A 15,590-nucleotide genomic window follows, 5' to 3' on the forward strand; every position below is an offset into this window, starting at 1 on the left:
AGGTGTGAGCGGCACGCTGGCCGCCTGCTGCAGTTCGTCCCAGCAGCACAGGGCAGCTCCCCTCTGCAACATAATTCAATTACAACTCTCTCCTTCTACCTCTCGCTGCCTCTTCCTCTCTCGCTCCCTCCCAGCATCCATCTCCCTTGCTTTCCTTCCTTCTCTCTCTCTCTCTCTCTCTCTCTCTCTCTCCCTTTCTCGCTGACTCACTCCCACCCCACCCCCCCTCTCCATCTCTCTGACTATCTCCCTTTTTAATGTTTCATTCAGTAAAATACTGGGGACACGCAAGCAACAAGCAAAACTGCTCAGGCTGAACACGAGTCAGAGAGAGATAGACAGAGCCTTATAAAACGCTGAACCCTCAGCGAAACAATACATGGAGTTATTCTCTACGCCACTATGCCAATTCTAGACTGCCTTTGAGTCAAATGAAGCCCTGCTGACTTGACCACGGTCTGCTGGATGTTCTGATGATCCGGGGTCATGGCGGTGGCGACGACAGCGACACATTTTACTATTTAAAGGGAGAGAGGAAGGGATTTTTGTGCAGCCATGGTGATACGTTGTCTGGCGTGCGTCGCCCTATCTCTATGAGCAGCTGTCTACACGGCAAGGCCATTAGGCCTTAAACACGAAACTCAATAACTCACTTCGAAAACGAAAGTGGACTTTGGCACGAGGGAAAACCAAACTATCGTGCAAAAAAAAAAAAAGTGGAGAAATAAATAGCGAAAGCAGAAAAATTAATAAGAAATCGGAAGCATCTGAGCCGCAGCTATAATGGAGTCAAGTGGAGGACAGCTGGATTTGTTGCAGTGATATTGCGTGTGGCGGCCCCTTTTGAAACGGTTAGCGCTGAAAAACAGAAACTGGGTCTGCAGGGTGTTTTCCATCTCAGTAGGGTGTGTGTGGTCTCTCCCTAGTTTTTGCTGCAGGTGGAACAACAATAAGCATACAATCGAACGAGCGGGCGCGCAAATGAGCAGGATGTCGTCTGCACGTGGCTCTGCAGCCTTGTGCACTGCAAGTGTGTGCGTGTGAGAGGGGGTTGGTTATGTATGCATGTGACCACACTGGTGTTGCCTGTCTGTACAAAGCATACATGTCAAAACCATGATTATGTTCAGGGTCAGATTCAGGTAATGCAAATACAGCATAAAATAAGTAATGTACTTGTCATCAGATCCACAACACATTCAGACAAATCTATGCAAACACCAAATAATAAAACATAAACCACTATTGGTGAAATAAATGCCATGTCTGTTTATATGATCTATGTGTCAACATATTTAAACCTCTCTCAACTAGTGTGTGCATAATGATTACATGCAAGTATTAGTCTATGTGCCTTTGTTTGCATGCTTAGGCGTATGTAGCTTGTTTGTTTGTGTGAGTGAGTGCGTGAGTGAGTGAATGATTGCGTGTGTGGCTGTATTATGCATGTTTGTTTATGTTTATGTGTGTGTGTGTAGATGCGCTCTGTGGCTTTCCTGGGGCACGTGTTGGAAACTCTGTGTGTGTGTGTGTGTGTGTGTGTGTGTGTGTGTGTGTGTGTGTGTGGCTGACCTGGTTCTGGGGCAGCGGGGGCTGAGACTGGCCGTCGGGGGCCTGGCCCTGGCCCTGACTCTCGTTGCCCCCCACCGGAGAGCCACGCGTCGTGGCCGTCATACTCGACACGGGGCAGATCTTTGCAATCTTGTCCACTTATGTGGCTGGTGCGCGGGGAGAAATCACAGCCTCCTCAAGACTGACGGACAAGCGGCATGCGCGGGAGAGGGAAAGCACCACCTGAAGCACTGGAGGGATTGCAGAGACCATTGCATAACCTGCAGGGAGTAGAAACACACAGAGAGGGAACTGTCAGTCTAGGTGATAGATATGACGTGATAACTGTGTTGCATGCACGTCAATATTCCGCTAGGCTCAATGCCTGCCGAGAGGACATCTGCAGAGCAAAAACTCGTGGACCTCAGTCACTTTCCCTAAAACCATTCAGCTAGTATCTGCTCTCTCATTCTCATGACATCCTGGTTGACCAACATGCTATTGTGACCAGCATAAAGCTATGCTATAACATAAGCAATATCCTGTTGAGCAATACAGACAGAGATAATATAGGCCTACATATTTGAACAGCAAGCTAGCTATCTAGCTATCTAATTCCCCCCCTCCAAAACATGAGGACCTGCACAGCACCAACATTTTACAAAACAAACAGCTGTCAGTCTGTCCTGACGCGACCTCCTCATATCCTTTTCGGAGCCCGTTTGGCACTTGACGGCAGATCAGCCAAGAAAACCTGAGAGGTTCGGCCAAGTGCCGTGCAACCTAACTTTCAGGGCAGCCGTGCACCAGCCGGTCAGCCCCGGGCGTACCCTCCCCCACCTGCTGCCCACCCACACCCCGAGGTCCAGCAGGAGGGCTTGGGGACTGGGCCACATCCATCCAGTTGACTCCTGCCACGGCCCGCACTGGTTGGCGCTCAAAGGGCACTACAGGAGATAAGACACCAGAGATGACCGGGGGGGCTTGGTAGTTTTAAAAAGACTGCAGGAGAAGATTAGAAAGTTTATATGCCAGAAAAAGTGAAAGAAAGAGTGTGTCTAGCGCTCCTAGTGAAAGCCAACAGAGGGAGGGAGAGAGAGAGAGAGAAGGAGAAAGAGAGAGACAGATAGAGAGCGCAAGTTGCAGACGGAAAGAATTCCTCCCTGCAGCTGTGAGAGGGCCAGGAAGTCCTTGCAGGAAAGCTACAGACGTTTAACATGTGGAGTTTTTTTTTTTTTTTTTTTTTTTTTTTTAAAGGGCGTCCATTTAAAACAACATGCCACTGGCAGCACCACTTTGCCTTGAAAGTATTCAGAGAACAGCCAAGGACTGACGTGAATGGAATACCCTTGTCTCCACTGTTACACAAGTCAAATCCACCCCCCAAAATCATGGCTCGCATTTCCCTGGCCAAAGTTTCTCCCTGTCTTTTTTTTATTTATTTTTTTTAATTTTTAAATAGTCAGAGACAGCTGAAAGGAACATTCCGGCAAAGACCAGTTTGTAGTTAACAAATGTGTCTGACATTCATCCACTTAACCCTTAAAGGAATGTTGAGAAATGAACGTTCTAAAGAATATCTGGGTTCATTGAATTCAACATAGAATTTTAGAACCTTCAATTGTTGCGGAACTTAGAACGTTCAAAAACCTACACCTTTAAGGGTTAACATAATTTTTCAGTTTGCAAAAAGAATTGTATGCAGTGGACATAAGCTGGCAAAGCCAGAAGCCAGACTGTGTATAATAGTAATGACGTAAACCTTTTAACCTTTGGCTTTTGAACCAAGCCAAACACATTTAGGGGAGGGGGGCAAACACAAGCCAGAAACAAGCAAGTAATTTTACATTTCTTGGCATCCATGCAGATCAAAGACATCCAGAGAGAATGATCCATGCTAGTGTTGGAAAACAAACAATTCCCAAAACGATAAACCCATAATACACACTTTGTTGGGTTTGCAATGGCAATAGACGCACACACACACTCGTACACAGCTAGCCGGTGCAGCGGCCTGATGCAAATGTGTACCTCAGAACCCCTCCCTCACACACAGTTTTCCTCAGCTGGGAAGGCCGTATGTGTATGCACAGACAGAACAAGAAAGAGAGAGAAAGAAAGAAAGAAAGAAAGAAAGAAAGAAAGAAAGAAAGAAAGAGAGAGACAGACAGACAGACAGACAGACAGACAGACAGACAGACAGAGATGCTGCTGTATCCTGGGCTGTGCCTGCCTGGCTGGACCGCGAACAGAGAGGATGTGGGGCTCGCTGGGCTGCCATACCCAGAGTGCCTCTGGGGGGCCTGCAGCCTATCGCCACTCTTGAGCCGCACCTGGCAGCTAGCCTGCAAGACCAAGCGGGCCGGGTTCTGTCTGCCCTGACCCGATACCTCCATTTATCTTCACTTGCCAACACACAGGAGGAACACAGACCAAGTATGTAGTTGGATCTGTGTAGTTCCTCTTTAGATGCTCATCACAAGGCCTTCTGAACACTCCAAATGCACTTGCATGACTAATAACCCAGAGTCTACTTTAAAAGATGTAAATGGGCTTTACACTACAAAAAAAAGATAAAAAGAAATGAGAGCGCATGTGAGCAAAAAAAAAAAACGAGTGAGGCTAAGGTCTAGTAAACGAGTTTCCTAAAGTTATGTGTACGCTAGTGCGCATTCCAGGCCAGTGCTGTGCTGCGTATATCCTCACTACAGATAAGACCAGACTGAACTCTGGAACCATCAATCAGGATTTTATAGTACAGGGCAAAAGGAGGGCTAATTTTGGTTGTGGGGGGAGGTGAGTGCTTGGTGGCTGATAACTGTACTGTCACCCTAAATGCAAAAAATGACAGTAACTCAACATGCCAAGTTGAGTATGACCAATGACCAAACAATATGGGAGAGCAAGACAAAACAATTGGTGATGATGAGCAAGTACATTTATATCATCATGTCATCACTCAATTAATGCCATATGGTCTGGATGCATTAGAAAACCCAGACTTACTTATATCCATCCTCGTCTCTTGGGACATTCCAGTCTGACTCTGTAGCCTAACTGTTCTAGCGTGAGCTTTCGTTTTTGGACACTATTGTAGAGGACGTGCTTGTGAGCGGAGAGGTCACAAAGCTCCCATCAATACACAGTCTCAATGCTGGATAATGTAGGCCAACCAAACATAATGTGGAGAAATGGACTTGATCGGCCCTTCAATAAGCTTGAAAAACAAAATAATGATTAGGTAAGCTAATTCACCCAAAAACACAACACGGCCAGAGTAAACAACAAGGTCTCTGACCAGATCCCACAAAGAAAGAAAAGGTGCGGCCAGAAGACCACGGATGAACCACACCAAATTTCAGAACCCTGATATAAGGGGATTCCCCTCACTAACCATGGGATCTCCTGGCAAGGAAGCATGACTGGACTGACTTGCTCTCTCTCTCTCTTTACATCCACTGATCGCCTGCGCTCGATGCCACAGACACTCTGGACCACATTCAAATGCTGTTTCAGTCAGTAGGATCCATGCCCAACCTCCACCATCCATCCCTCCCTGCTGCACACTTTCTTCCAGATTCTCAGATCCCTATTCACTAGTCAACTGTCTGTGCAAGCAAGGCCCTCCATCTTTGTCCCTTATGGGCTCATTCATCAACCACTTTGTAGTAGTAGTGGTGGTGATGGTATTCAGAAGGATATGCATTATGATCCATGTTACAAATACATGAAAAGGCTGAGTGGTTGTGTAGAAATGGGGGAAAGTGAAAACAGTCACCCTTTTCAAACGGGGAAACCAAGAGTGAGGAGGGAGATTGCATTATCCCATATTCATCCATTGTAATATTTTAAAATCTTTGAGGTGGTAGAGATTAAAAAAAATAAACCCTTCAAAATCCTTTAATTTTCTCAGCTGGCCATTTTAACATGTTGCAAACAGAGGATGTCAATAACCTAACCTGATGTTTGCAACACTCAAATCAAATCAGGTCATTAGACCACTATCTAACATCACAGTAAACCCACAACAGCTGTTTCATGCCCTCTGTGCACATTCCCTCCCTGCACAGACAAATCCTTCTCAATCTGGTCTAACCAGATAGTTGTAGTGAGTGGAAGGTATGGTTTGCGCTCAAGGCATACATTGTTGTTATGAGAGGATTTTAGGTAATACTTTTCAAATGCTTAAAATGATATAGATTTTTCAGAGCATAAAACACAGCCAAGATGTATCCCTCCTGTAATGCAATGTGCTGCATGTCTTAAACTCATACAAACATTTTTCAGTGGGAGTAAATACAAAGCATCAACCCATTAGACAAAGAATGAGGTCAGACAAACCTACAAAGAAGGCTGCAACAGCCAATTCTTAGGTATGCCATTTCAAAAGACCTTGTTTTGTACTTGATACATTTGCTCCTTCAGTTCATAATACAAATCTGAAATAACTGAATATTGGGTAACGAAACCATGTTGCTTCCTGGTCGCTACAGGTGCCTTGCGCATTCAAGCATCTTTGCATGACGTCTTCGCTTTATGTATCCGAGTTCAGGTTTCAACAACACAAACAACATAAACTTCAAGATTCTGACATTCGAAAATCATGGCCACCGTATCCCATTTCGATATTACATCAATATCACGTAACAAGAATAATCCACCACGAAATGAAACATGGAATGTTACTGGTGTGTTTTTCCTCCAACAGCTGGCATCAAAGCCAAAATAACTTGAAATGTGAGGTCTAACCAAATGCGAGTACTTATTTATAGCTAATCGACAACCGCCCAGCACCCATATGACCAAGCAGTACCGAACATGCTCTATTCCAACATAAACATCTAAATGTGCATTAAATCATGCCACATAGCAAAGATGGCAACTCTGGGTGCATACCAATTATATTGACAATTGAACCTAGAGCTCAATACAAGTGACAGATCTGTATTTATTAAAGCATTATCACGGCGTAGCGTTAGCTAACGTGTTCTGATATGACTTCCTAACCATGACACTGCTTTAGCACCAACTAATGTTCAAAACTTAAGACATATAATCGGTATGGTAGAAAACAATATGTACGCAATAATGCCTTAGAAATACAATAGGTACAGACTGTCAAATTAAGCAATCCATTCAGTCGTTGTTTACGCGATCGTTCAAAATGGGTTGGTAACAGTCTAGCTAACTGAATTAGCTGAACTTACCCAACTATTAGCGCTGTCTGCAAACGTTAGCGATTCAAAGAAGATGACAGTATGTAATACTGTTCCATATTGCCAGGAAAAAGACCGAAAACACAAATAAAACGATACAAATCAATCATACACAGAAGCTCGATTGTCTCGATTATTGCTAGGTGTACGTTAGCTAGCTGACGTTAGTTATCGATAGCCACTTGATTTCTTGCCTTGTTCAAATTGCTGTCAAAAACATTAGGATATTATTGAGTGCAAATGTGTGTCACTAATGGTTATACCCAACATTCAAAAACTTGATTTCAATCTAGGTCTATTGCATTTCCTTCAAAATGCCCACTAACCAACCTTCCAAGTCAATTCGCTGAATAATTGTCCAACCCAAGGTGCCCAAGTTCCGACAGGCTACATAATGCTACCAAGTAAGTTAGCAAGCTTGCTAATGTCCTTTTGAGTGCTGCGAAAAAGCCAGGCTTCATCATGGGCGTTTCCGGTGGGTCAAACGTCAATAAATATTCTACAAGAGTTGACTTTGCTGATCCAAATAATATGATCGAACACTTTCGTGTCGTAAAATGCAAATTCTACGCATTGCCCACCGTTAACTCAGAGCGCTAACTAGTAAATAGGCCTAACGCTGGGTTCAGTTCAGGCCCGTTTCCTGATAAGCTAGTGCTAGGTAGCTACAGAGCTAGCTTTAAGGTTCGGTAGCACACCATTCCAATAACTCCAACGAATATGGTAATGCCAGCTCCATCGCTAGCTTGCTACTAAGGTAATGGAGGAGCCAAGAGCTAGCATTAACTAGGCTTGCAGTGATGTCGTTTCGAACGTATCTGGTTAGCTAGCAACATGGCTGACAACATTTACTCACTGAGCTTGAAAGGATGGGTAATTGCAAATATTTGGTTTATTCGAGTGTTTTGATACTGCTTGGACAAGGCGTCTACAAATGAGACATAACAAAAACCTCTCTTTAACGCGCGTTGTGGTAACACTAGCTAGCTAGTCCAGCTAGCTGGCTACATAAGGAAGAGGCCGTCAGCCATTTTCACTTCAGTTTAGGCATCAACCGGCTTCAATATAACGTTATATTTTCAGCATAAGATCATGTAAGCGAGACATTGATGTTGTCACACTACTATCTGATGTCAATACAATGCATCATCCGTGACCAACGACTCAAATTGTGTACATCCCGTATAGACAACTTTTGATTATGAAAAGAAGCTAGTGCTAGCTAACGTTAGATAAGTTGTGCAGTAGAAGGAATAACGCTAACGTTAGCTTGTCATGATAAGCTAGCTGCAACACCGCTTTTTCAACTATCGCTAGCTAGCGAGCTAGCCCAAACATTAGCAATACTAGCCACTTACCAGAAATAAGAAATGACTTCTCCTCTATTCACTAGCTACTCCAGTCTCCAATAACTCATTTGTCATGTATCTTATAAACGTCTCGTGTAACTGCTGTTTCGCATTACATAAAATGAATGTTGAGGCGATCTCAGTTCCTTGGATTTTTTTTGTCTGCTCTTGGGTGTTTTTCCTGCGTCACCAGCAACGGCAGCCCCCCCAACTCTTCTATCCCCGATCTGTTGTCAGTTCAGTCCGAGCAAGTCAGTCACTGCATGGCAAACAGCGGAGCCTCGCTCAATATGGCGGCAGCAGCAGTCTTCGATAGAATGTTGCTAGCCAGCTAGCTCAAATTTGATCAGCTTTCACGGAGAATCAGAATTCATGCGACCTCAGAATGCTTTCTGAGGTCCTCAACGATCACTCAAGAATCCTCTTGTGACCAAGAACTTGTCAAAATCATACGAGCTAAGAGGGAACAATGCCTAAATACGTGGCAAGCTAACTAGTAGCTCACTCCAGCTCTATAATAAAAGTCCATTTCACGTTTTACGTTCCCCGGCTGATTTGCTAACTATGCAGATAGGAAAATGCTGAACCTTTTGTATCGCCACCTGCTGTTAGGGGTGGATCTTGACCATGAACTAATAGCTTTCTAGTTGTATGATCTTGAGTGTTGGTCTGCCTACCATGAATGTTCCTAAAGCTTTCCTTTTATAATGAATCATTGTAATAAATAAACCTCCAGATAACTTGCAAGTGACATCTTTTTATTTTCTGATGGGCCTAATTTCACGAAAATGTAACTAATTTCCTTTGTAGAAATGCACAAGAACATTATTCACATTACATCTTTATTTACAATAGTATTTGTTTTTGTTACAATAGTATTTTGTTTTGTAATTATTATAGCTCAGTTGGCTCTTAACTGTCACTACACTAATATGTTAAAAGGGTCAGGTTACCAATAATCCCAAACCAATTTATGGTATAAACTCATTTCTGAGGTGTGTGAGAGAGAAATGAGTTGCCTATTGAATTAATCCAGTACAGATGTTGCAGATCTTGACCATGACATGATTTATTATGAAACATAATAAATATACTTCGTAAGTTGATGAAAACATTTTTTTTTTGGTCAGCTCAGGTTTGCACATGTAACTTTGAAATGAAGCAACAGTGATGTAAGGACAGCACTCTTCTGCAGAAAAACTAATGCTGACTCATTCAACAGTCATGTATAGCCTGTGCGGCCTGACCAGGATTAACCCCCCTTTATACAAGCCACCTCCTAGGCCACAGTGTGGACTGCTCAGCACAATATTGTTACAGACACTAGCACGTTTTCCTGCATTTTCCCTTCACATTACCTTTGGCATGAACCCACTGACCTCTGCTCTATTTCTACAATGGGGGTAACATTGCTGGCCTTAAAGACCATTCGTCACCAGTGCTATTCCTTGCTAAAGAAAACATGAAAACCGCTTTATAAATGTGTTGTTGCACTGTTTAATCAATGGCAAATGAGGGGGGCAACACAATTGCACTTGTTCTCCCTGGTCATCTAAGTCCACAGACAATATTTTTATTTATTTATTTTTTAAGTATTAACACTAAGCAAGAGGATGATGAATTAGAAGCAATCAGGGAAGGTCTGCAATGTAAAAAATGGCTTCTGGACACTTTTCTGAAATGCGGGTAGTAATTTTCATAAATACATACATTTGGGAATGTAATTTTGACCTCTCACTGAGATGTAGCACAAAATAACAGTGAATAAGGAAAATGTCAGAGTCAAGCAGGAAGGGTTTAATGGCTCATTCTATGTGGTCTGAGCCTGCGTGTTGAGTCTAGACAAAGGTGCTTGCATACTGTATGTGCACTAGAATAGACGGCTTTCTTAATAACACAAAAACAGAATAAACACAACCAGTTGACACAAAATAATTTAGTTGGTTAGGAATTAGTTGGTCAGAGCTGAACTTATTAAATAGGCCTATTCCATATTCCAACAGAAATTAGTAGAGGTAGTAGAGGCCATAAGTGATTCTAACAGCTGTGTTGTTTGGCATGAGACAAAGCAGATTCTAAAATAACTGGAACCTTCAGTCTTGAGTGGCTTGTTGCTTTTTTAAAACAGTTCCTACAGTTCCTCCTAAGGGACGGGGCTGAAGAACAGCACTGTATGGCCGTGGTCTTTTGGACCTCAGATGCCACCTCATTAAAACAGGCCTGTTTTAATGCATTGTATGGGCATTAGGTAAACTTCCATGTCTATGAGCACAGTTTGGTGCTCCATTCACAAAGACTAGTGTAAACTGCAAAGAAGAAATTGTATTTAGACATGCTCGAGCTCATTTAAGATGGACTGAGGTAATGTGGAAAACTGTCCTCTAAGACCAATCAAGATTTGGAATTCTTTTTGGAAATCATGGACTCTGTATCTTCTGGGCTAAAGAGGAGAGGGACTTTCCAACTTGTTAGCCTATAGTGATCAGTTCAAAACCCAGCATCTGGTATGAGGGTGCATTTGTGCATAGCATCTGGCAAGGCACAATTAATTCTGAAAGATTTACACAGATTTTGAGTAACATGCTGCCGTCCAGACAATGTGTTTTTCAGGGAACACTTTGAATATTTTATGGAAAACAATGCCAAAATGAATTCGGCACACATTACCATGTGGCTCAGAAGAGTGCAGGTGCTAAAATGGTCCGTCTGCAGTCCAAACCTGTCAAATTGGGTGCATGGAATGAAAAACCGTTGAGCAGCTAAAATCGGACAAGAATGGGACATTTCATTCTCAAAACTCTTAGACTTAGAAAACTTTAATGTCCCCGAGAGGCTATTTGTTTTACAGTACAGGCATGTTGACACATAATCCACAACACAAACATTGAACCAGACATCTACAACACTATTTATCTAACACATAACATACACAATAAATATCAATAAATAGAATACAGTAAAAAAAAAGAAGTATACTGCACTTCCCTAAAAAGGCCTAATGTCATAAATGAATAAAACTAAAACTACTGAACAGTAGCCTACTTCACATATATTCCTCCTGTCCAAATCTTATTTAATTGAGTTATTGCCATGGGAATGAATGAGTTTTTTTGTTCGGTTGGTTCTGACGTTAGGGTATCTATATCTACGACCAGAAGGGAGCGGCTTGAACTCCACTGAAAGTGGATGGGTTGTATCCATGCAAACTTTGTCTGCCTTCTGTGCCAATCTGTTTACAGAATGTTGTTAAATGAGGAGGTGAAGCAACACAGTGGTAAACATGCCCCTGTCCCACCTTTAAGAGACATGTTGCTGGCATCAAATTCAAAATTAACATATTTTTTCCAAAAAATTCTAAAATCAAAATCAATTAAATATGGTTAACATCTAAAAGAGGGTTTATGGGGACAGCTGTGGCCTACTGGTTAGCGCTTCGGACTTGTACACGGAAGGTTGCCGGTTCGAACCCCGACCAGTAGTCACGGCTGAAGTGCCCTTGAGGTAGGCACCTAACCCCTCACTGCTCCCCGAGCGCCGCTGTTGTTGCAGGATGCTCACTGTGCCGGGATTAGTGTGTGCTTCACCTCACTGTGTGTTCACTGTGAGCTGAGTGTGTTTCACTAATTCACGGATTGGGATAAATGCAGAGACCAAATTTCCAGCGTCCCAACTTTTTTGGATTTGGGGTAATATAATACATTAATAGATAGTAGGCTACTTCAATACACAGGAGAAAGGTTAAATTCCTAGTGTTAAAGGATTTCACACCCAATCAACAACCAAGTCTATTTACTGCTAAAAATACAAATCACGAACAAAACAACCTTTGGTGAGCATTAAAAAACGGGGTTTAAGCATAACTGTTGTCATTTACGTGGGTTCAATTTGTTCCTGCTGTTCATTGTCAAAACTCGAAATCGAAAGCATGACAGAGGAAGAGGGCACCAGACTAGGCCTAGGCTACTTCAGTTGTTGGCCTACATTCAGAACCAAGAAATCTGGAGTCTTTCTCAGGTGTGTGTGCTCCTTTCGTGAGACAGAAAGAAAAACTGAATAGGCTATCCCTCCTGCATGCGGGCTTTAGCGGGCGGGAGCAGGACATCATGTTACTGATGCGGGAGGGAGCAGGAATAAAAATTACACGTTAATGCGGGAGCGGGACAGAATATTGCGGGAAACCAATCACTAATGTTTGGTAATGACGAATGTTAACCAGGGGGGACACAACGATAACGATATTGCAAGTTAAATGTAATCGCTTTCTGTTCGCTGCATGGTTGCTTGGTGGCTCTCAGTTGGTTTTCTACACGAGAAATCTGTTGAAAGCACATCTGTGTCTGCTACTGAAGCGAAATGAAATTGAGCGGAAGTACGTGGACGGACGAAGCCAGGTTAAGTGACCCCCACAATTACCAACAAATACTCAGTCATTTAGTCAAAAGTAATGCCATATTTATACATTCTATAATTTATTTGTGCAATTATTTATTTTCAGTAAAGTCATTTTTGGTCCTTCATAAGTTTCATGCTCAGTGTTAATGCTTGACATATTTGCATACTCATTGATGTTTCACCACTTAAACATTAACAGAAATGCTGTATGTAATACAGGCCAATTTTCTGTAAACATAAGCTCAGAAATATAGCTGGCCTGGTTGAATTTATTTAGCAGAGGAAATACTTCAGATATACATCAAACTAAGTAAAAACCTATAATGTCCAAATAAAATGTGAACCTTTACAACTAAAGGTTGTATCAGCGATTTCAGGCCCAAAAAAGGCCCAAACATGATTACATTCATCTAATCTTTCCTAACGATCCGCTAGCTGTCTGCCCCATAAGCAGGCCGTCAAAAAACGCATCTCTGTGCTATGCAACTTAATTAATCAGTAGGCTACTTTCTTAAATTATGTTAAATCAAGGAACAATAATAAAAACTACAGATATTATTTAACCATACTGATAGCGAAAACCTGATCTATACTCCAACACCCCTATATGAATACAGTGATGAATCTTTGGTAACTTTACGTCAATGCAGATCCCATGTTCACTAGCCTGACGTAGCCAGACTCAGTTCTATTCAGAATTTGAGTCTGGTACTGCACCAATGGGACATGATTATGGGGCGTGTTTCAACTGATACAGGGGAAAAATGTCTGCACCCAATTGGATAGACCTAACAAATCAGAGCAACGAAGTTCATCTTCACTATCATCTCGAGCAGGGAGTGTCCCTACCTCCTACATGAGAATGATGGCTAGCAATCGTGTCTTCACAAGTCCCCTTGATTGAACTTTGTAGTGTGGGCCTTTGGTGCTTTCTAAAGGTCATCAGGTGGGCACCCGGAAGGAAACCCTCAGCCCCTCAAGCTCCACAACCACTGCTCTATTATGTCTCCTTTCTGCTGAGTGGGTTATTCCAGCACTGGTGAGTCGTTGCATTTTAGCCACAGACTCCTGGTTGCTGCCTCTGCTTGCTTGATTAGCAACAAGCTTTCTCCTGATGGAACCTCTCCTCCAAAGTGACTGCCCAGGGAGTCCTTGACAGCCTACTTCCACTGAGAAGTTCAACCCACCTGTTGGCATGGATGAGAGCCTGGTGAGCTTCCTCTCATGCGCCTCCTCCATCCTCTCCTCCAATGGCACAGTCAGCTCCAGGAGCACTACTTTTTTGTTGCTCTGGTCCACAGCACCATGTCTGGTCTGAGGGTTGAGGTGGTAATCTCCTCTGGAAACTGCGGCTGTTGCCAGAATTCCTGTGCCAGCTGATGTCCCACTGGAGCTTCCGGACTTTGGCTACCTTGTACTCATCAACCACTGATGTTATTGGGAGCTACAACATGCTTTCAGAGCTGTACAGGCAGACTGAAGAAAGACTTTTGGGGACTGACAGCCATCTTCGCTAAAAGGTGCTGATCTTCTTCTCCAAGGCCTCGGCTGTCGTTACGGGCACCTCATACATAAGCAATGGCCAGAGAAGTCTTGGCAACACTCTGTGTGGATAACCTCAGACTTTGAATCTTCCAGGCAGTATCTCCATTCATTTTCATGTGTATTAGGCTACCGTGTTCAATAAATCACCCATGTTCGGTTTTGAAGCATCTTTGGAGATTGATTATTCCTTCATTTGAAGTTGAGGTTGCAACAGTTTCCCTCAGCCACCAGGGTGGCTGGCCAATCAGCGAAGAGAGGGGATGACGCTAGTTTCGAAATCGAAAGTGGCTGTGGTAAATGAAAGTAGCAACACCTGCAAACATCAAATGTATCATATGTAAATTTATGTACAGCAAAGGTGGGCCTAAGTACATTGTTTCCTGACTGCCGATGTGGTTTTATCAGTTTGTAAAGGTTAGGTAAAAAAAGTTGAAACTAATGTTAGAAATCCATGATCAATGTGATTGGTTAGACTGGACCAACGATTTCAAAGTTAACGCAAAGTCTTTGCCCGTCACTATGTTAATGTTGGAAACGTATCCCAATTGTGAATCCCCAGACTCTTCACAAAGTGAATGAGTTTGGTTTTAACCAGGCTAATTCTGCACTGTCATGCCACCTTTCTATGCATCTGTGCATTGCCTTCCAGCTACTTTGCCCTGGTTGCTTATCATAAGCAACATGTGTGATTGTTCTGGTGGGCCTACTGTTTTCCAGTCATCTGCCTGTATATGCACCCATTTGTGCATCTGTTGTCCATTATGGCACAGTATTTGCCCAATATCTCCCAAAGGGGTTGAAGGATCTTCGTCAGACTTATTTTTAGGCTTTTATGCCTTTAATCCTAGTGACATTGGAAGTGTGCAAGTGGGGGAGAGAGATAGGGTGGGATCTGGAAAGGACCTGGGTTGGACTCGAAAACGGGTCCCCCTAGGCACATGGATCCAAATGTGGCATGGGTACTGTATCCAGTCTTCGTCAAATTTGGCAGTTACTCACTACAAAGGTAGATGGAGGGATTAGATTAGTCATGGTCACATGGGGTCCTAGATGTCAAACAGTGTTGGCACAGTATCTTCCAAACTGGCACTGTTCTGTCACTTCAAGGAGTGGATGGACTGGTTTGGTACTCAGGGTCATGGGGTCAAAGGTCAAGGTCACAAAATATCTACAACTATAAAACATATTTACTGTGACGCTCCCAAAGGGACATGGTGGAAATATATTCTTATTGAGGTGAGAATGTATTTTTTGATAAATGTTTTTGCGCTCCCTCGCAAAGTCAAAAGGGAGAGAAAAACGTATTGTGAGGGAAAGCAAAAGCAAATGTTGCGCAAAAAATAAATTCCCACCTCATATTAAAGATTTCCCACTATGATCCTTCGGGGGCTCCGTAATTTACACAGTCTGTGCACAACTGTTTTTCAGACATGCACAAAATAGTTCTACAGATTAATTATTTTTGCACATGCACACTACTATTTTACTGCAAAACATCATAATAACACATGTGAGGGTCATTCTACAGATTTGGTGC

The 15,590-nt window shown here is 42.9% G+C and overlaps 1 protein-coding gene across 1 annotated transcript in view; it reads right to left on the reverse strand.

Annotated features, from left to right (window-relative positions):
- usp9 (ubiquitin specific peptidase 9) overlaps nucleotides 1–8,619 on the reverse strand; it is a 46,730-nt gene extending 38,111 nt beyond the window's left edge. Inside the window, 2 exon segments of the mRNA XM_048238809.1 lie at nucleotides 1,573–1,832; nucleotides 8,126–8,619. Coding sequence (XP_048094766.1) covers nucleotides 1,573–1,674 — 102 coding nt within the window. The 5' untranslated portion in view covers nucleotides 1,675–1,832; nucleotides 8,126–8,619.
- Between the last annotated feature and the right edge of the window lie 6,971 nt (nucleotides 8,620–15,590).

This window comes from Alosa alosa, chromosome 3, assembly GCF_017589495.1.
Source record: "Alosa alosa isolate M-15738 ecotype Scorff River chromosome 3, AALO_Geno_1.1, whole genome shotgun sequence".
NCBI lineage: Eukaryota > Metazoa > Chordata > Actinopteri > Clupeiformes > Clupeidae > Alosa > Alosa alosa.